A 21,595-nucleotide genomic window follows, 5' to 3' on the forward strand; every position below is an offset into this window, starting at 1 on the left:
ATTGGGACTTCATGAGAAGAAAATTGAAGAAATAGAAAATCACGAGGTCATTAGAATTCCTCTGTGCTTTATGGTAATATGGTACATGACACTTTGATTCAAAGACAAACTAAGTGCTTTTTTAAATTGTACTGCTGTAACTAGAATATGCCTTTTAAACTTGATAGCAACAGGAGTGCAGGATGTTGGAATACAGCACCAGAACCCTTTTTCAAAGGCTAAGTCCCTCTAACATCCCCTGGCAATTCTTGTGCAAGTCCAGCAAATAACAGACACTGTGTAGATACCAGATGCTTTCCAGAGCAAACACTTTGAAACTTGGAGATAAAAATAGAGACATTTGTATCCTTAGCCCATCACCACAGACTGACACAACCCCTGGACAGGCATGTGGACACTGTTTCAGTGACAGGGCACATTAAATCTTTAAGTCCTTTGTGGTACAATCTCATGGAAGAACAGTAGAGTATGGGAAGAAATGAACTGGGGAGAAGTACCTGTTGGGCTTAATCAGAGTGCAAGTTTTAGAATTAATTTCGAAGGGATGTTTACTGATAGGAATATACAGAAAAAAGAAGGGGCTTTTATAAAAGGAACATTGTACTAGGTGATCTAACTACTTTCTTAAACAATGGAAATGTAACTGATCTCATCTGTCTGGATTTAATACTGTATGATATTAAACACTAGCAAAACTGAAAATGGAGATTACCAGAAATGAGACACAAAGGGAATTTTTGGGTTGAAAGGAAATTGGTAATAGTGTCTGTGGGAGTTGATTTGGGGACATTCTGGTTTCATGTTACCATTAACAACCTTGACGTAAGAATGGGTCACCTAACAAAAGTAGGAAGCATAGTCAGCACACAGTTGGATTGTTATTCTGCAGAAAGAGCTGGCTGATGTGGCTTTTAGGAGAGAAATGGAATTGCAGTAGAATGGAATAGTTCTTAAAAAGAAAAATACGCAAAGCTTCTCTTTCCAATGACAAAGGAATGTGGAGACCTGGGGACTCCTGACTCCAGAGAAAACTGGGGCAGGAGGCAGTTTGGGTGCAGTGTTTGGCAATGACTGTGAGCTGCTGGGGACTTCCCTTTAAAATCACAAGTGTGTCAGAAGAGATAATTCCAGTAGAGGTGTTAATGCCACTGTAAGGATCCAGTGAGACCCTTCATGGAATATCCTGTACGTTTCCAGTTACTTATATCCAGGAAAGACTAAGGAAAACTGTAACACAGTTACCTGTAACAGGTAAGGATGATCAGAGAATGAAAAATGTCTTTGTGAGAAAAGAATAAAAATTCATTCATATGTCTAGGATCACAAGGGCTGAGATCTGTTTATGTACAGAGTCTATATCCCATCAGAGGGATATTCACCACAGAAGGAAATTTTAAGGTTTTAAATCAGAAAACAATTTCAGTACAATAAAAATTGATATGACAAATTTAAGCTGAGCAAAGTTTGATTTTAGCGTAGGAAAACTCAGGGGAGTTTTCTGGTAGGTATAGTGGTGCCAGGAAAAAAATAATAATAAAGTGCTAAACCTATATGAAATTATAGTAAGTTTATGGAAGAAATTACACACATGATGTGTAACATCAAGGGAACAAACTCCTGGGTTGTACCTGCACAGTATCTTACACTTGTGCTGGCAGTCAGGTACAGAAATGCAGTCAGAGGTGGGGTTCTGTGAAAATATACAGGAATCAGTGTCTTCAAAATATACCTGCTGTGCTGCTGCTGAAACAAGAAGTTTGTTTGCCTGTGTTGATGTCTGACCTTCATGAAAGCAATGCCTATCTGGCAGTACTTGTCTGGGTGCTAAGATCCTCCTTGTGTACACAAGATTCTGACTTCATAGGCAGAAAAAATACTGAAAGCCTCACATTTATAGTGATAAAGCAGTGTTTCTTTAGCAAACTAAGAAGTCAAGGTAAGAAACTGGTTTATTTGCTATGTTTGAAGTGTGCCAAAATGTGCTTCATAGAATACTTGTAGGCATGGACATGAAACAGTTCTGTTTTCACCATTCCTTCTGAAAATATTTTGTGAATTTGCCATGATAGTAAATTGTCTTAACCTTTTCACCTTTTTTTCAGTTATTCAGGTGGTGGATGTTTTTAATGTTTCTCTTTTTCCTTATATTTTTTTAATACTAGTATCCACCTTTAACCTCTCCAGTTCCTGAATTTCTCAAAACTCCCTCAACAATCGAACAGCACGTCACACGTTCCACTGCTGCCACCACCCTGACCACAAACACTGTCTCTGCAGCAAAGCCTGGGCCAACCTTAGTGAAGGTGGGTACTGCACCCTTGGCATCTGAGGGCAACATTCCTTGTCTGTGTCCTTTTCCAGTGCTGTGTTTAATGGAAAAGTCCATGAGTAACGTTAGAGTGCCTGTAGCTAACAATTAACTTCTGCCAGTGGTCAGGGGACACACAGGGTTGGTGACTCAAAGCTGTTGTGTGCTAAGGTCAAGTAACACTTGTAGGGACCAGCTCATTACACCAAGAGGTCCTTACAGTACAGCTGGCAGATGGTTTCATGCAGAATTATGCATTACATTGCTTATGGAAGCAATTTTTAAGGAATAAGGACAGTACTGACTTTTGACTTTCTATTGGTGAAATGAATCTCTTCTAACCTAGTTCTCTATGGAGAATAATTTAATAGGATTTTGCATTCATAGTCTACCTGTAACCAAACTGGTGAAAAGCATTGCCCCTTTTCCAAAACTATTTTCTTAACTGATTTAATGTATAAGCAGAAGGCATTAGAGAAGTGACTGTATCCTTCTGTTTTAATATCTGAAGAACATACTCAGTTCTCTTTCTGCACTGACCTGGCCAGCAGCACGGAAAACCATTTCAAATACAGTTAGGGGGTTGTGTTAGAAGATGTTTCATTTCAGTAACTTTGCTGTCTTCAGCTGTGTAATGCATATATGTATGTAGACTTCTGCTAACTACCTGAAATGAGCTCAGTTCATTTACCAGGATGACCTCTAGTTGTGAATTTCTAGTATGAATGTGGCTGTATCCTTTGAAATCACTGCACTCGTAGCACCTTACTTAATGCAGGACCCTAATGACAAATTCAGATATCCCCCAGAACAGGCTGTGTGTGTGATAAATGTGCTTGGATCAACACAGCATTTCTGCTTGGGAGATGGGAGATGGTTCTTTTGGGGAGGTCTGCAGGGATAATTGTGTTCAGCAGCTCTTTGCAGTGAATGTGCTCAGCATGCCTTATCTCTGCACCAGGCATAACTGCTTTAAATCACATCTGTTGTAGCTCTTTCAATCTTTTCCATCCATAAACAGCAAAGCCACCCAAAGAACCCAAATGATAAACATCGGAGCAAGAAATGTAAAGAACCCAAGCCAAGGGTGAAAAAATTGAAGTACCATCAATATATTCCACCTGATCAGAAAGGTGAGAAAAATGAGCCACAGATGGACTCCAACTATGCTCGTCTGCTACAACAGCAGCAACTGTTTTTGCAGCTGCAGATCCTGAGCCAACAGCAACAACACTACAACTACCAGACAATTCTGCCTGCACCACTGAAGTATGTGAAGCATTGTTTGTGTCCTTTACAGAAAAGACATTTACATCAGTTATAGGCTTAGTGCTTTACAGGGAAATGTGGTTTGCAATTGTTGAGATCGTCGGAACCCAAGAAAACTTAAATGGCATTGTGCATCACTGGGGGTATTATTTGCCTAATTTAACAAGGTGATGAGGTGGTTCTCTTGTTAAAATACTCCTGAAGTCTGATAAGCCTTGAAATGGTCCTAGGTTTTTTGTGTTTCATGGAAACAGAACCTCTTACCTGTCAGATGCCTATTTTTCTGATGAGATGAATATTTGAAACACATAAGTTTTGACACCATTGTCATTTGAATATGTCATAGGTAGGCAGAGCAGAAGAGGTTACAGAGTGTCTTTTACAATGACACATGCTATTATTGTGGCTTTATTTTCTTTTGACATCAGTTTCACAAAACACATTCTTGCCCTTTACAATAAGACATAACAGTCATTTTAAATTAGATAAGATCTGTATATTGTTTATAGCCTCACCTGTAATGCTTATATGATTCCTCATCAGTGTTGATCTTGAGCACTGAACAGTGAGAAGTATACTTGCTGATTTATAGGCAGAAGCAGTCAGAAAAATAAATGTTTAAAGAGTTGCCAGCACCCCATAGCAGAATGAGAAGCTGATTATCTGCAGTTTCATTCTCATCATCTGAGACCAGTCATTTCCTAGAAGTGCTTAAAGTGTAACATGCCACAGTCACACAACCCCAAATTAAATGACTTTCAACTGGTTTTTAAATGAGTTTTCACTTAGTTATTTTTCCTCAGCAAGTGAGGCTAGAAAAGTTAAAGCTGCCATCTGTGGTTGTATTTATAATTACCATGTATCCTAACATTTGGCCTAGTGGTGTTTCTGCCTGCTTACCCACGCTTCTTATGTTCCATTTACTGACATTTCAGAAACATTTCTGCAGAAATCAGCTTGAACCACATAAAAGAGTTGACTTATGGTACCCAGTGTAAATGATGGCATTTTTAATTTTTTTGCCATTACTTTGAGATCCTTGTACGAGATTCTTCTTTTGAGTACAGCTGGTAAAAATGCATCTTCAAAGTAAACTGCCTTACTGTGTATGAACGTTGGACATGTATGTAGGGTTGATACACAGAGTTCAGTATTGTGGGTTTTTTTATTGGTGCCAAACAAAAAGCTAAGTAATTGTCCTAGAGGATGATTAATTTGCATAACTTGAGTTTGCAGTCCACAGTATCCTTTGGGGATACCATGACAACAATCAAAACTGTGAAGCATAAATCATTACGCTTCACAGAAAATAAAATATCAACATACTACTCTCTGTTATGTTTTCTTGTCTGTTTTGTCTTACATTTAATGGTAATGTCTTATGTTAAATATGTATTTGTAAAAAAAGTTAATTTGTCCATTAGCTTGATAGACATTAGATTGAGAATTTCTTGGTTGAAAACATAATATAATTAGCATTGACATTATTGCCCCTCTTTTTTCTTATTACTCGAAGGCCACTGAATGACAAACAGAGTAACAACGGGAACACACCACTGAACACTCTGAACAACAGCACCCCCACGTCAGCTGCCAGCTCCCCCAGGCAGAACAGCAGCGTTCCCAGCAGGAAACCTGGGCCTCTGCCTTCCAGCCTGGACGACTTGAAGGTAAAAGATCAGAGGGATCTGCCCGTTCCTGTGCATTACTGTAGGGCATTACTTGCAAACTGTGACTGTCAAGAATGTGCCCAGTTGTTGTTACCAATGAAAACTGTGCTTTCCTCCTGTTTAGAATAAGAGTGTCAAGTTTTTCATACGCAACTCTTTGGAAGTTAAAATATTTAATATAGCTTCCTCACATGCATATGTTCTAGAAATGACATTTCTTTCCCAAAGAATTACAAGAGGAAGGATTTCAGACACATTGTATAGGTTCCTCATTTTGATCCCTTGGGTAAACTGTAAGGTTCACTTCATGTGACCTTTTAGCCCAGGCAGATTTAAACACTGGAGCAATAGTTTCCTCGTGACAATTTCAGTGTATCAATGCAGAGGTTTAGTTAAGCAGCATAAATTAAAATTGCCCTAATAAAAACGTGTTCAGAGAGGTCAGTGCTATAAAGCCAACACAGAAATAACGCCAGTAAAAGAGAATGGAAAATAAGAGATCTTCTTACCAGAGTTCAACACATCATCTGAAAATGAATGCTAGATTTTGCAGAAGTTTCTTGAAGTTATAAATAACTGTGTGAACTGTTTAAACTGCTCTATGAAGGCATTGCATAGGATTTTGTTCCTTCAGAAATACTTTAACAGGAAATCATACTGGGAGGGACATAATGAAAAGGAACCTGAAGCAGCTTTTGTGGAGGTTTAAGATTCAGCTCTTTGAAGAGCACGGACAGGCCAAGCCTGAGCAGCGGGGTAGGGACATCTAGTGGGCACTTCATTCCTTCCTCCCTGCCTTTGTGAGGGATGGGAATGAGCATTGCTTTACTTTTGAAGGGACAAAACCCAGAAGTTTTGGAAGGTCATGTGGTGGTGGTTTTACCACAGAATGAGCGAAGTCAGTTGTGATTAAGAGTTCAGAAATGAATTGCTGGAAAACAGACAACTTAGAGCAGACTGGGGGAAACAGCTGATAGTCAGGTAGAGAGTTACTTCACAGAAAACTGCTGTGGTTTTTAGAGATGTAAAACGTATTGCTGTGACTTTTCATCATTTCTAAATCACAAGGACCTCCAACTTAAATTCTAGACTGGCTAAGGACTGAAATATTCCTGAGGATCTTTAATAGAGGTAGCTCTAAGACACATATAGCCCAACTGCAGTTAGCTGTGCTGTATGTTCATCATAAACAGAAGCCAGTCATTGTGACTGTTCTTTTTTTAATTGATATTTTGAAGCACATAATTAATTTACACTCAACACATTTGCACTTTGCTTTTTCTGAAAGCTTACTGGAAAACAGATCATTTTTCTATCAGAAATTAATTTTGACTCCTTATACTGTCTCTGTTTGTAAAAGAAACCCAGATGGCACATAGCTGTAACTGTTTGGTTGCTAATTAGCAGGAGAGCCTTTTGTGTTTGATGGGTCTATTGAATCATCCAACTGACCTGATAAAGTTTCTCAGAAACAGATCTGTGTCTTGGTGGCGTAGCAAAGGGGTTCAGTGCTATTATCAGCAGCACTGCTGCCATCACCTGCAGGTTTGCTTCTCAAGTTTTTAGGTCAGAACTGGAGCTTTTTGTGCATTTTTCCATTTTGAACATTTGTTAAAAATCATCATAAGTTTGCTACTGCTCTTTGTACAACTGAACACTACTAAGATTTTGGCCACTTAAACAGTGAAGTAGGTAGCAGGTCATGGAAATGTGGTCATGGATCATGCATGCTGCCAGAACCCAGAGGTGGAATAACTAGCAAAAAATGATTTTTCTTATTGAGATGTAATAAAGTAGAATGTATATCAGCAAGTTTAAATCTTTTTTTATTATCATGCTTTATTTTATTTCAGGTAGCAGAACTTAAAATGGAGTTGAAATTGAGGGGATTACCAGTGTCTGGAACAAAAACAGATCTCATTGAGCGTCTGAAAAGCTACCAAGATCTTAACAACAATGGGGTTGCTACAAGTACCTCTGTGACAGTAACCACTTCTGCTGGGGCCACAGGTAACACTGGGGAAGTGACTGTGGCATTTCCTGTTGCAACACTAAATAAACCAGTGGCTAATACGATATCCAGCTTCCCTGCAGAAAAAACATCTACTGGACCTGGCAGCAAAATAGTAAATACTGAAAACATCAGCTCTCCTTTGCCTATATCCCCCTCTCCCTCGGAACAGTCGAGTCTAAGCACAGATGACACGAGTATGGCCGATACTTTCACAGAAATGATGACCATGATGTCGCCGTCGCAGTTCTTGAGCACTTCCCCCCTCAGAGCAAACCTGAGCGATGACAACCAGAGCCGCGGCAGCGGCACCGTCTCAGCCATAGAGCTGGACGTGGCAGAGAAGGACCGCAAGCTCCAAGAGAAGGAGAAGCAGATTGAAGAGCTCAAAAGGAAACTGGAACAAGAGCAAAAACTTGTGGAAGTATTGAAAATGCAACTTGAGGTTGAAAAACGGGGACAACAGCAACAGTCTCAGACTTGTGGGAATTCAGCTGCTTTGGAACAGAAGCAGTTCAATGCTGCTGTCAAAGATGAAACTGCTCCTGCTGACTGCTCGAGCACCAGTCCATCCATACCTGTGGCCAGCCATTCCTTAGGACAGTCAGTGTACACTAGTGGCCAGAATCCAGTTGCCAAAAAGGCAGTTGTTATCAAGCAGGAGATACCCGTGGCCAAAGCTGAACCTCAGAATGCCATTTCTCAATTTTATGTTAATCCACAGAGGCAGCCTCAAACTGCAGTTGTTGCCCAACCTCAAGCTTTATTAACTACCCAAGGAACTGCACAGCTGCTCCTTCCACTGTCTATCCAGGGACCGAATTCTGCCACTGCAGTGCAGCTACCAGTTGGAAACATCAAGTTGCAGGTAAGGGGGTTTCTGTTTTTCATCATGTAAACTGCATGGCACTAGTTTGTAATTTAGTATAAGTAGGTAAATGTACTACTTTTAAGATTAACTTAAAAATCAGGCTTAGCTTGTTTCTGCTTGAGAGAAGAGAGTAGAAAAACTTAAGTGCCACTCTCCTCATATCTGCTTCTGGTACTTGCTTTCTTTGCAACTTTTGTTCCCAGATACTCTTTCCTGAAAAGCAATTGTCTTACTACTGTGCCTCCATGCACAGTTTGCTTTATATCAGCATATACCAGCACTTTTTTACCTCCATATTGTAATAGAGAGTTACGATCCCAGTACTTTATTTTGAGGTATACCTGTTTGCAGAGCATGTGTGAACTTCCTTCTGTGATGATGGCTCGTTATACTTAACATGTGAATGCCAGGCTGTAGAACTCACATGGACTTATAAAAAGAAACCATGGTTACACAAATATTTCTAGGCTGATTATAGGTAATATCACAGTGAATAAATACAGCATAAACCAAGACAGGTTATAAATGCAGAGGTATAAAAGTAATCTGACCAAGCTGAAACAATGTAAGCTGTTGGTCTAAGGTAGAAGTAAGCAGATACTTCCCAGTGGCTCTGCTGGGACATAGCTAGATAAAATCCCTGCCACTCACCTGGCTACTTTGCCAGCAGAGTATTCTTTCAGCTCCAGGTGTCCCTGGCTGTTGTGCACGCTGTGGGCTGAGACCTGATGCAGCACATGCACCATTGTATTCAGCAATCCTCACAGGGGATGGAAAATTCTGCTGGGGATGGGCCCCACAGTCCACAGTGCAAGATCTACACACCCAGATCTCCATCTGAATTGTTCTAAAATCCTGGTAGAATTCTGTAAGAACATTAAGCAGCTTGTTCTGGTATTGTACTTTACTGATATTCCAGAAGGTTTTCCACTACCAGCTGAATTTGTCTTTGTGAGGCTAGACACACTTCTTGCCTTTCACTGGCCATTAAAAATTACTATGATCTTCTTAAAAACAACCTTTTTCTTGCATCATCAGTTTTGTGTTGTGGTTGCTCAAACACAGTTCTTACAGTCCTTTCTTACTGATCTATGCCCTCTCTGTCCCTTGTTGTTTTCATTGCTATCCACTGAACTCTCCAGTTTGTCTTTATCTTTCTTAAACTTTCTTGGCAAAACAAACATCACCTTTTGGCTGGGAACTCACCAGTACCAAACACAGTAACAGTTGTGTTTCCTATGCACAGTTCAGGCTCATCCTTCCCAGAATACAGGCTATTGTTATTCTGCATAATTAGTGCAATAGATTTTTACATGATGTAAATTACTGTGAGATACAAATAATGCAAATATTTTATCTTCATCCTTTAGGCTCAATCACAAGCTGGAATACAGACCCCATCACAAATACCAGCACCTCAGATGCACACTCCACAGTCAAACCAAAACCCCAGCACGCAGCACACACTCGGTCAGACCCAGCAAGTCAGAAAGGTTTGTGGATGGCAGTAAGCATTAAGATAAATAGTTGTGTAATCTAATTCCAGGCAGTGCTTTCAGAATCTTCCATGTGTCATCTGTGTTATATATAAATGAGCAAGTCACCTAACACCTGTACCACGTTTTTGTGTGTGATACAATGGGCTTCTAACTTCCCTTTCCAAAAATTTTTTTAGGACTCTGTTTTTCAGTTGCAAATAAATACATAAGTCTAAAGACTTTTTGTCTTAATGGCACTCTTAGGGCATGGCTCTTACTATGTCCTTCCTCATGCTTGGTACCAGTGGAGTACCAGGTGTTCCAGTCAGTTCCTCTTATTTGCCATTGCCTCAAAATGGAAGTCTTACAGGCAATTCTCAAGAGAAAACTTTTACCTGTGGCTTCAGAGATTTATTATTTTATAGAAGTTCCTTTTAGTTTTCTTACTTTCCTTGTTGATTTCATCCTTACTTATGAAGAAAACTATGGACTCAGATACTGAGGATGGCAATTCCAGTGAGCCAAAACTCCACCGTACCTCTTCCTGAGGAATGCAGGGAATTTAGAGAGAGATCCTCCTCTTCCTCTCTACCCAAAACAGTGAGCTCTGTAATGTCCCATTCCAAGAGATGTTCATCAGCACTGGATGTACAGTTGTGAGTACCAATCCAGTCGTGTTCATATGGTAACTGATAGCAGCTCCTCAGCACCAGAAAGAAAAGGGTTTCTCCTCCTCTGAGCCTCTTCCAGGCTGACCTCTGTGATTAGGAACTTGGAGATTAGATTTGGACCTTTATTGTTTCCTTATCAGTGCTATTGATTATAGGGCTCATATTACTTAGGACAAGGAGGATTTTCAGCCTGCCTCGAGGAATAATTGAAATTCAAGATGAAGGGGGTAATTGCTACAGTATGTTGTGCAACTGTTACAGAATATCTCAACCTTCAAAGTTTATATTCCAGTGCATCATGAATCCCATGTTCTGCTGTGATGTGGGGATTGTACCTGTGCAGTGTCACCTAATCTGCTTCTGCTCGGGCTCTAGTTCCAGATAAGAATTGATCTTAGAAGGTGAAGGATTGTGCCTTGCCATTCTCTAGAGAGCTGGCTAGCAAAGGGGAACACCACTCAGTGGGCATCAGTACCCTTCAGACAGCCTGTTCAATCCATTTGGCACAAACCAATTGTTCTGTCTTAAAAGTGGCACCATGGGACAGGTGTGGATACATGTACCAGTTTGTATCAGGCCAGAAATAAGTTCATGTTAGTGACTGTCCACTAGGTGGGGAAATCATGGATATGCTACTAAACTGTTCCATAGTCTTTGGAATGTGTTTTGGAAAAATTATATTACCCTTTCCTCATGCTTCCTGGGAAGTCAGAGGAAAATATTTCTAGTTATCAGTGAATGAAAGCGTGTCACAGCACAGAGCTTCTTTCAAAGATCAGTTGTTCTGGATTTACAAATTCCTCCATTGGAGGGGAAAATCAGTATAAATAACATTCACTTAACAGGGAATTTAAGCAAGCAAGTACTTCAGAAGAAACAGTTTTCATTAATGTTATTTACCCAATGTTACTAATTTTTTTTTAAAACCCACAGTCTAAGACTGCTCTGTTAATCCCTTACAGGTTTTTCCACCTACCACATCAAATGCAGTGTTTTCCTATCAGACTGCACCAGTTACAACACCGTCACAATCTTTTATTAATAAAACATCAAACTCCAACATTCACACCGGTGGTAATCAGGTGCCCCCTGTGCAGAATGGACCTGCTGCTCCCAGTAAGGTAAGGTCAGCCCCACAATGTTCTGTACAGTTCAGTTTTATGTTATTATTCTTAAATAACGTGACTGTGGATGTACTGCAGTTCACTCAAGGAAGAACGTTTTGTAGATTTTAATAATGCTTATAATGTGTATATGTGTGAGACAGAAACTCTCATTTCATCCCTCTGATTACCTATGTTAATATGTAGATGGGGGTGATAAAGCAGAATAATCTGTACACCCTGACACACCTTGCATTCCCTGAAGCATGTTATTTAGTCCTGACTTTGTTGTTTCACACAGCCTGGCTCTCCATCCCAAGCCCAGCCTTACATTGTTCAGCAGCCCCTCTTCAACAACACAGTGTCCAAGACAAAAGATCCTCCTCGTTACGAAGAGGCCATAAAACAGACCCGCAATATTCAGACACCACACCGTGAGGTTGTTATTTTCTCCTGTTTTAGTCTATTAAAAGCATTGTTTTTCTCTAGAATTATCAAAACCATGGCTTATTTTAGGTTTGTTTTAATTTAGTGTCTAGATTTTCTAACATACCCTCTTATTATTTTCATAACTGTGTTTAACTACAGAACTCCCATTTCATTATTCTTATATTAGAGCAAGTTTTAAAACACTTTTAGTTTTGAGACCTTCATAAAAGTTTTCACTTTTTCTAGACCTGGTATTGAAAGAATGGGTTTGTGGGGGGTTTTGTTACCTTTTGCTTAAGGTTCATAGAATCATAGAATCAGATATTCAGGAGATGGCTGATGATCAGGAGATGTTTAAAACAGAGATAAGAAGTTTCTGAAAGCTTACCCCCTCTTTAAAAAATAAAGGAACATAAATTACAAATTGGGAAAAAAACCAAACATATCCAATAAAATATATCTTACATGATGGCCACTCACAGACTATCTGTGAGGGAAAGCAGTTCAGGGTGCACCACCCAAAGTCCTGCAATTTTTATTGCCCTAATACAAAACAGGATTAGTAATTCTCCTCTGATCCCTAGTTTTCTGCACCTCTGGGTTGCCTTCATGAAATCTTGGTCATGCTTTTCAGATTTTTTTCCCTATTCCTTTGTACTTAAACAGGGATTACAAGTGTCTCTCCAAACTATTTCTCTGTTTTCTAGATTGACAATTGCATACTAAGCATTTTAGTCTTGATCATAAGTTATACTTATGTACTATTGAGAGAAACCAGGAACAATCAGCTTAGGAAAAAATACTGCATGAAAGAGAATAACCCTGTTCTTCTCCTGCACTGCAGATTTCCAGTGCACACAGTCAGCAGATGGATGACCTGTTTGATATTCTCATCAAGAGTGGAGGTAAGCTCATGGACAGCTGTGGCATGGAGAGATTTAAAACCTGGTAATAAAAACTCAGTGCTACAGTCAAACAAAGAATTCCTTCAGGGAGCAGAATTAGAAGCTATCTGGCCTGGATGAAGTTAAATTTCTGAAAGTTTGCAATAAGTACCAACTAAAGAAAAGTACCAAATAAGTACCAACAAAACTCATAGAGTCAACCTGCTGTGGAATTTCACTACTTCCAAATTAGTTCAGGGAGACCTTTGCAACGTGAATAATCTGTACAGCATTCAAATGATTAAAGTAACACCTTAGAGTAGCACAGATACATTTTATCAACATTGGAAAAGTTGAGCAAGTCCATATAATGTTTATTGAAATCATAAAACAAATAGAATAAGGTAAGAGTTAAAGCATGTTGATACTAAAATTTCATTAAATATAACCGCATCTTATGAACTGTAAACACCAAAGGTACATTTCTGGGAAAAGTGTGTATGAAGTACACAGAGACATGAATGAATAACAATGTTATGTCAGCTAAAATAAGAGAGCTACCAGAAAGACACTGAAATAAGTAATATAGGAAGTAGCTTGGCAATAAAAGGAGGCTTTCAGGCATAATTAGGCTTGGTAGACTAAGGAGCCATTACAATACTGGGAAATGCTGGGGTGCCCAGCAGTTCAAATAATGTAATGTTTTGTAACTACTGTCATATCAGGGTCTTGACAGCAGTGACTGATTGTAGGCTCCTAGAAGATTTTAGCCATATTCTAAACATCAGAGGTTTTTTGCTTTTTCAAAGCAAACCACAAAGTCAGCTGAAGAAAACATTAGCAGACAGTGGCAAACGGAGATAAGTGACCTGTGCAGTGAACAACTCAAGCTAAATTAAAAAATGCTTTCAGTGCTTTTATTAAAATATTGCCCGGGTAGTTCAAAGAAGTTCTGCCTCTGGCCCAGGGAATGCAGGAAACATTGGTGTGCTTACTTCAGTATTTGCTCTGGTACATTACTAAACCTGTTTGATCTGAAAGGGAACTACTGCTCCATATTTGTGAAGTTGCATTAAAAAAGCAGGTGATTCCTGATCATCTTAATGAAAAAACAAAGTAAAGCATTCAGGGCTCTTGCACTTAATGTAAGCAAGCACTGCAGTGAAAAATGTTAAGTTTACTAATCTGTTTCAGGAGAGTGAGAATGTCTGTTCAGTAACCATTTAATAGATGCTCTTACAGGTTTTAAGGACGTGGGTTTTTGCTTGGAAAACTAGCACAGAATATATTGTCAGGTATATTTTTGCTGGCAGAAACATCACCTTGTGCTAGAGGATTTATTTGCATATCCTGGTCTGTTTTATTTTTAGACTTCATTCACATCTAAGAATAAATTGGAACTTATGCTTTATTTCCTTTCATTGTTACTGCCACTACCTTACATGGAACTTCTTGACAGAAGTGTAGTTTTAGTTCTAGAATTGGGAATAAATGCATCCTAATCACACGAGTTGATCTCTTGGACTTTTAATTAATCCAGGTGGACACAGTATTAACAGGGATGAAACTGAAAATTGGTTTGGGTACTCATCTCTAAATGAGGAAATGTGTTGGTACCATAATTATTCTAGTTCGTCAGAAGAACAATAAACATGAAGGAGATAAAGCTAAATCTGGATTTATGTTCCATTTTTCATCAATATTCATATAGGAATTGGCTGAAGTGTTACTGAAAGCAGAACTCTGGAACTTGTTTTAAAATACTTTGTTGTTCACAGAGTTCCTGTGAAAGGCTGATGTGTGGAGTGTTAGTATTGTCAGAGCAGCAGAGTGACTCCTACTCCATTTGCTGTGGGTGCCTCCCAGAGTGGGCAAGGAGGGGCTGAAAGTTGTGAGCATGGGGATGTTATGTCATTACCTTTTCTGAATTCAACAGTGGTTTGGTTTTTTTTTTTAAATTACAGAGATTTCCCTTCCAATAAAGGAAGAACCATCTCCCATATCTAAAATGAGACCAGTAACAGCCAACATCACTACAATGCCAGTGAATACAGTGATATCCCGTCCACCTCCACAAATCCAAATGGCCCCTCCTCCTGTGTCCTTAGAACCAACCACCAGTCTGTCTATAAGTTTGGAAAACCAACTCGAAGCCCTCTTGGATGGGACTTTACCATCAGGTAATGAAATTCCTCAACTGACAGGCAGTAATGAGGACAGGGAGTCCTTTTCTCTAATTGAAGACCTCCAGAATGATCTTCTTAATCACTCGAGCATTTTAGATCACTCTCATTCACCCATGGAAACATCTGACCCACAGTTTACCACTAATAATTCTTGCCTGTCTCTTGACCTTCCCGATACAAATTTGGACAATATGGAATGGCTGGACATTACAATGCCCAGCTCCTCATCTGGACTCACCCCTCTCAGTTCTGCTGCCCCGAGCGTGTTTTCCACTGACTTTCTAGATCCACAAGATCTACAGTTGCACTGGGATTAAGCTGTAGCCAATGAGAACATGACCTGCAAATCTCTTCACAGCAGAGGTCCATTATCATACCATCCTGATTGCAGTTCAGATAAATTAGGACAGTAATGTTTGGAAGAACAAATGCTTGAAGCTGATTCCTCATTGATTTTCAAGTTTACACCAGTGAATTACATTATGCACCTACCAGTAATGCAGATCAGGGCCCTCTGAAAGCTGTATTTCACAAGTCAAGAGAGGATGATTGTACTTACTGATTAAAAGTACCCCAAGGTAAATGCATCACAAATATTTAAGAAAGAAGTTATGTCTCTGACTTTGTAATGCTTAAATGAGCAACACAACATGGCTAAACTTAGTGAGATGTCAGCTGTCTGTATTGACACAGTGAGCAAATATCTGGGGGAGGGGGAGGAATCACTGCACTTCATTGTTCCTGTGGACAGCCTGAGCCAGGGTCAGAATCCAGTGGGAGGGCAAAGGCAAGTAGAAGCACTGGCTGGTTCAGTGAAATTTCATATATCTAATCTCTTAATTTGTTCAAGTTGTTTTTATATTTTGGTTTTGTGGTTTTTAAAACACTTCCCCCATTCTTTAATCATGAGGGAGGAATTTAACTGCATCCAAAGGGATATTAAGTGTAACTGCAAGAAATCCACTGTAGCTATGCCAGGTAATATTGAGAACACTGAATTTTCTATAGCAATGCTCTGGATTAAATAGATAGGTTTTAATGTGTATATCAGACAGTTATTTGTATACTCTTTTAACATTACATAGCCTATTTTTGTGGACAGAGGGGAACACAGTGGTCTTCAAACAAGAGATTACTCTAATGGAAATAAATATCCTACTTTGCTTTGTGTTTGAGGATATTTGTTAGATCATTGAATCCAGTATCTCAGCAGATTAGAACAGTTTGAGGAAGTAGAAAAGTTTAATTAATGCTTTTGTACACTATGATCCTGCAAGCATCTATGCAAGAACAGTCCCAATGCCCCCAGTAAAAGATGTTTGTAGGATGAGATCAAGTTGCAGGGGACAGTACTGACAGGACAACCATCATTTTTTAATGAGTACTTTATCTATTGAACAGTTTTGTCTATCACTACATAACATCAGGGAAGCCAACAGAGAAGCTGCTCAGTGAGAATCCTAATAGTATCAGGATGTACTGTTTTGTGATAAGAAGGCATATTTCACACCTGAAACAGATAATAGCAAAAATTAAGCTCTTACCTCACAGCACAGCACATGAAAATACTATTTTTTTAAAGCCCTCAGTTGTTGTCTTCAGAGTCTATTACGAAAGCAGTTAGAAAGATGAGCAAAAAATGCAAATAGAATTAATATACTTTGACATTCTATGGTTGTCTCTCAGGTAATAGCTGTTAAATGTTGCCATAGATGATGGAGGCTGATAATCAAACAAAATTGGAATTAATTCTTACTAGGGAATTCTTTAAAAGGAAACAGTCCCTGTTTCCTGAAACAGGGAAACGTGGTATGTTTTCTGGTCTGAAAACTGATCTCATTGCATCATTCTTTCTTCCCCTAACCTATAAAAATAATGTTTTGTAGGAATTCATTGTAGGAATGAATGAACAAATGCCCTGAAGCTTTTGCTTCCTTCTTAGAATAATGACTTGTATCAAAGAAATGCTGAAACCAGAAAGTAGCTGTTAACTATATAGCAACCTTTATCACATTTTTAAAAAACACAATCAGTTAACATGAAACAAAATCCTTTTGCCAAAAAGTTTGTGGAATTAACTGCAAATTTATATCTCCAGATACAATTGCAGTCTGGTTTACTACTACTACAGAATTCCATTGGCTTCAGATAAAATAGTGGATTATGTCACTGATTCAGGGTTTAACCCCATATCATATGTTTGCATCATATCACTTACAGCACTTTAAATCATTATATCTCTTCACTAGTTTGACTGGCCAAGATTTACTTCAATATGAAACTAAGTACAGCAAAACAATCAATGGAGATTTTAATTACACCAAGCTGAAAGACATATTTCCTTGTTCCTTCTTGCTGTGCCTCCAGTACTTGAGTACAGTATTACATGGGGACTGTCTGCCTTAAGCTTTGATGGTTTAGGACTCTTCGAGAGCATTGAACACTCACATTCAACTTTTTGCATTCCTTTTTACCATACTCTCTTGGGAGCTAATACTCTGAGATACTAAGTGCCCTCAGCTGATAGGAGAATAAGAATTAAGGACTCTTGGTCTGGTAGGGACAACTCTGAATGAAATTTAGTGTTCTGCAGTACTGTCAGTTTATTATGTGTGATACACCAGACATCATACCACATTTGTGTGGTTAGAATTATCCCTTTTTGACCCTGCCTTCTGATTAAATAAGAGGCAAGTAAATTGATTTTTAGAGGACAAATTAACCTAGAGCAACTGTACTGTCATTTTTGATGTGCATGTAAATAGAGCTTGAAGCTGGCAGAGTCATCTTGCTACCAAACTCTCGTTACTGGCAGTGTAGAATGTTAACTAACCCATAGGAATCTATGTGCAGAAATAAACCCAAACAGTTGAGCTGTCTTGTTAGCAGTACAGTGTAGCTTTCTACTCTTTGAAAAAAAAAAAAAGTTTAAAAATTAAGGGATCATTTTAGTTTCTGAAGTACAACTATTCTAGTGTAGGGAATGTGTGATTACTTTTTTGTACATTTCAGAATTGTGTATTAAACCTTATATAAAATGGTTTGCTTTAGACTTTGTTCTGAAATGTGATATGTTTGCCATAGTTGTATATGCCTGTTTATGGCAGAAATAGGTTTTGCTTAGACTTTTGTGTGTGCATGTTTTACATGAACATTTTTGTAGCACAAAGACAATACATCTTAGAAATTGAACCGTGACTGTGCAGTTTGACTGTACAGAGCTGAATATTTCTCATTAAGAGAACAGTTGCAAAGGAATGCACTGGCACTGCATTTGCCATGTAATGGCTGCAGTGTACTAACAGAATGCATTCTATCCAATGTCTTGGTAGGTCCTTCAGAGTAATTAAGAACACCATTTTATCTGTGTGAAAATCAAAAGTTGGTGTTTACACTTCTAGACAGAGAGAGCTCACGTTTTAAAGGCTGGTGTTAATCAGGAGGAGTCACATCCTGCATTCAGTGCAGAAATGGTGTTTGTTACACACTTCTAGTGCCATTCAGCAGCATTACAGCAAGGAAGTTTACAGCAAAATTCTGTTTGACATTATAAATAGTTACAAAAGCATTGTCATAAATACAGCAGTTCTCCCTGAGAATAAAATTAATTTATGGCAGTTGTTCTCTACAGAAATTTGCAGTGTAATCCAGCAATGTGGGTTTGCAAAATCTGACCTTTAAAAAGCTGAGGCCACAGCTTTTAGGAAGAATCACTAAATACTGGCATTTCTCTCCCAGGTATTTCTAAATTCACCAACAGGAGTCACGTTCAGGGAACGTGGTGATCAGAACAGAGGGGTCAGTGTTAAACTTTTCTGTTACATTATCTCAAACACCCAGATGCCTCAAAAGTGGAGGCACCACAATTGGAACCCAGGCACAAGCTGCTGAACTATTTTCAAGACAGAGAAAATGCAATCACAGAATCCACTGAACTGGAAGGGCATTATGTAATCAAAACACAGGAAAGCTCACCGATGTAAACAATTATTATTATTATTTGGATGGCATCTTCAGTGTATTATAAACTTAAAGCAAACTCTATTAAAACTGGAAAAAAAAACCCTCTTCCACTTATCTCCAGCAAATGTTCTGTTGAAACCCTTTATATTGTGGTCTATTAAATCTCCTTTGGATGACTTCTAGACCTCAGTGCAGATGGTATTTTATGTGAGATACGTGGAATTGAGTTGCACATAGGACATACATGGCCAATAAAGAGCAGCCATTAAAACCTGAAGTAATCTCAAATATTCCTTTTATACCAGTTTGCTAGGTAAAGTGCAAAAAAGAGACACCTACATCATTCTGTAGTGTCCAATACTGAATATAAAGACTTTTTAAGTTAAAAGTGCATAAATGTATTTGTAGAAATCTAGCCAAAAAAAAAAAAGCCATTCTAGCTATGAGAGCAAATTCTCAAATAAAAGCAGGGAATGGTTAATAACTATATAATCACATTATTTTTGTAAAAAATACAGCTCAGATATTCAAAAGACAGCCTAAAATAAATTATAATAATATAAAATTTAAATAGGAACCAAAGCATTGCCATTTATATTGCCAAAGGAGGCACTTTGTACTTTGAAGCGTAGGAAATTAAACCCCCAAAAGTGTTACCCATACTTTTTTAAAATCGAGGATGTAGATACTTTCAAAGGTGTTTTTGATGTTTAACAGTACAGATTTGTTTTTGTTGTTTGAGAAATTTGTAGTAAGTAATAGCACAGGCTTTTTTCCAGATAGGATTTCCTTCACAGAACTGCTTGCAGTAGGAACAACACTAACCCCAGGAGCTGTTCCTCTTCTTATTTTCACGGCCATAATTATGTCTTAGCATCTCATTTTGTGAAAAGAAGAAGACAGACACCTGTCTCTGGGGCCCTCTTCATTTAAGCACTACTTTACTAAATGCAAATTATGGCAATCAGGGCGTCAGTTTATGTATTGCCTTTCTATAAGAAACCATGATGCCTTTGTATTTGCTGTTTGCACCCCTGAAATCAATTCCATACGTTTGAATGCCATATGTTTTGCACATTGTACTGTATATATGTAATGCATACTGTATTTTTATATGTGTACTACATTTATCAAATATTTTGTACATAGTGGCAATATTGTAGCTACTGAGGAAATGTTTGATATTTCAGCATTTTTGCTAAGTGTCTCAAATAAAAAAGGAAAACTGTGTTCATTTGTCTGTGGTTACTTAAAAGTGAAAAATAGCATTAATATTAATGAACAAAAATTCTTTTATGAGTCTGAAACATTTGGCCTATGTTCCAAGTACCTTTCTCACAAAAAGGAGAAAGAATGAAATCTGCACTTAGACAAACTTCAAAAAAATTGATGATTTCTCTTCAAAATTGGAGCAAAATCTGTAAGACCAGAGATTTTCTGAACTCTTGGACTTTGTTTTTTTTAAGCAATACCATTACATGGACTCATAGACTCACAGAATGGCCTGGGTTGGGAGGGACCTTAAAGCTCACGTGGTTCCAACCCCCTGCAATGGGCAGGGACACCTTCCACTAGACCGAGTTGCTCAGAGCTCCATCCAGCCTGGCTCTGAACGCTCCAGGGATGAGGCATCCACCTCTCTGGGCAACTCATTCCAGCATCTCACCACCCCCACAGTAAAGAACTTCCTGCTAATATCTGATCTAAACCCACTCCCAGGTCGAATCCATTCCCCCTTGTCCTGCACTTCAATTTACGACTTTCCCAGACTCTTCCAAGGTTTCCAAGATGTGCTGGTTTGTGGGATTTCCTATTTGCAATCTGCATTCTGCTCAGCTTGTGTTCAAGAACACCCCACTGCATGTCCTCAGGAGAACGAGCTGTGAGCTGTTTGCACGAGCTTCCTTTCATGATGAAGCTGCTGCATTTCAATATTTACTTCCCCTTGTGAGGGCAGTGCCTGTGCTGATCACCCACCCTTTCCTCAGAGTCTGTTCTGCACTGATGACATCAGAACTCGGCCAAATATTAAAAACCCATAAAGCAGTAAAGCTGCACAAATTAAAAATTACTAATATGCCCTGAAAATTTCATAAAATACCTTTTCTCCATTGTAGAAGTTTGTGGGCTATATATGCCATAACTTACCTTCAGCCACCGCACACCGAACACAGATCTTGCAAAACAAGTGCAGCACTTCTGGACTGTGCATTTGAGCATTACAGAAATTCCAGCTGGAGTATAACAGAGGTAAAGCACTTGCTTTGGTGCCAACTGGCAATCTGGGGGTTTGATTGTTTTACAAAGAAATACAAACACAAAACTCTCCCTCCCAAACTGTATTAGTATTACGATGTGAACACAATTATGCTGAGTGAACTTCTCCCACAGGCTAAACCCTGCTTTTCAATAAAACCCCAGTTTATTAAAACATGTTCTACAGATGGCCATCCTCACATTTGTCTTTACTCTGTACCACATTAAATGCTCTTTACTGCTGCCTGTTGGCTTGCTGTCTATTGTACAAATGGTGCTAGTGACATATTTCTTGGAGTATTTGTACTGTCTCAAGTCAGAGATGTTTCTTTCTACTGAGACCTTCCTAATCCAAAATCAAAATAACAAATTAGAGCATCTGAGACCCAACAGCTCAGGTTTGTTTTTTTGCCTTGAAGTGTTTATCCAAAAATGTAACAACTCTAAGAAATGCTTCCCTTCATGTAAAAAATTGCCTGAAGAAGCATCTCCAGCC

At 38.8% G+C, this 21,595-nt stretch overlaps 1 protein-coding gene across 7 annotated transcripts in view; it reads left to right on the forward strand.

The window, feature by feature from the left end:
* MRTFB (myocardin related transcription factor B) overlaps window positions 1–20,073 on the forward strand; it is a 71,670-nt gene extending 51,597 nt beyond the window's left edge. For 5 of the 7 annotated variants that reach the window (XM_027654851.1, XM_027654852.1, XM_027654853.1 and 2 more), the window contains 9 exons: window positions 2,163–2,303; window positions 3,330–3,577; window positions 5,094–5,247; window positions 7,101–8,126; window positions 9,500–9,622; window positions 11,241–11,399; window positions 11,683–11,820; window positions 12,655–12,715; window positions 14,659–20,073. In XM_027654851.1, the coding sequence (XP_027510652.1) occupies window positions 2,163–2,303; window positions 3,330–3,577; window positions 5,094–5,247; window positions 7,101–8,126; window positions 9,500–9,622; window positions 11,241–11,399; window positions 11,683–11,820; window positions 12,655–12,715; window positions 14,659–15,197 (2,589 nt within the window). In that variant the 3' untranslated portion in view covers window positions 15,198–20,073. Of the gene's footprint in view, window positions 1–2,162; window positions 2,304–3,329; window positions 3,578–5,093; window positions 5,248–7,100; window positions 8,127–9,499; window positions 9,623–11,240; window positions 11,400–11,682; window positions 11,821–12,654; window positions 12,716–14,472; window positions 14,631–14,658 lie in introns of those variants that run through there. The other 2 variants (XM_027654857.1, XM_027654856.1) reach the window with 2 other exon arrangements.
* Window positions 20,074–21,595: the final 1,522 nt, after the last annotated feature.

The sequence above is a fragment of the Corapipo altera genome, unplaced genomic scaffold, assembly GCF_003945725.1.
Source record: "Corapipo altera isolate COAL_440 unplaced genomic scaffold, ASM394572v1 98, whole genome shotgun sequence".
Lineage (NCBI taxonomy): Eukaryota > Metazoa > Chordata > Aves > Passeriformes > Pipridae > Corapipo > Corapipo altera.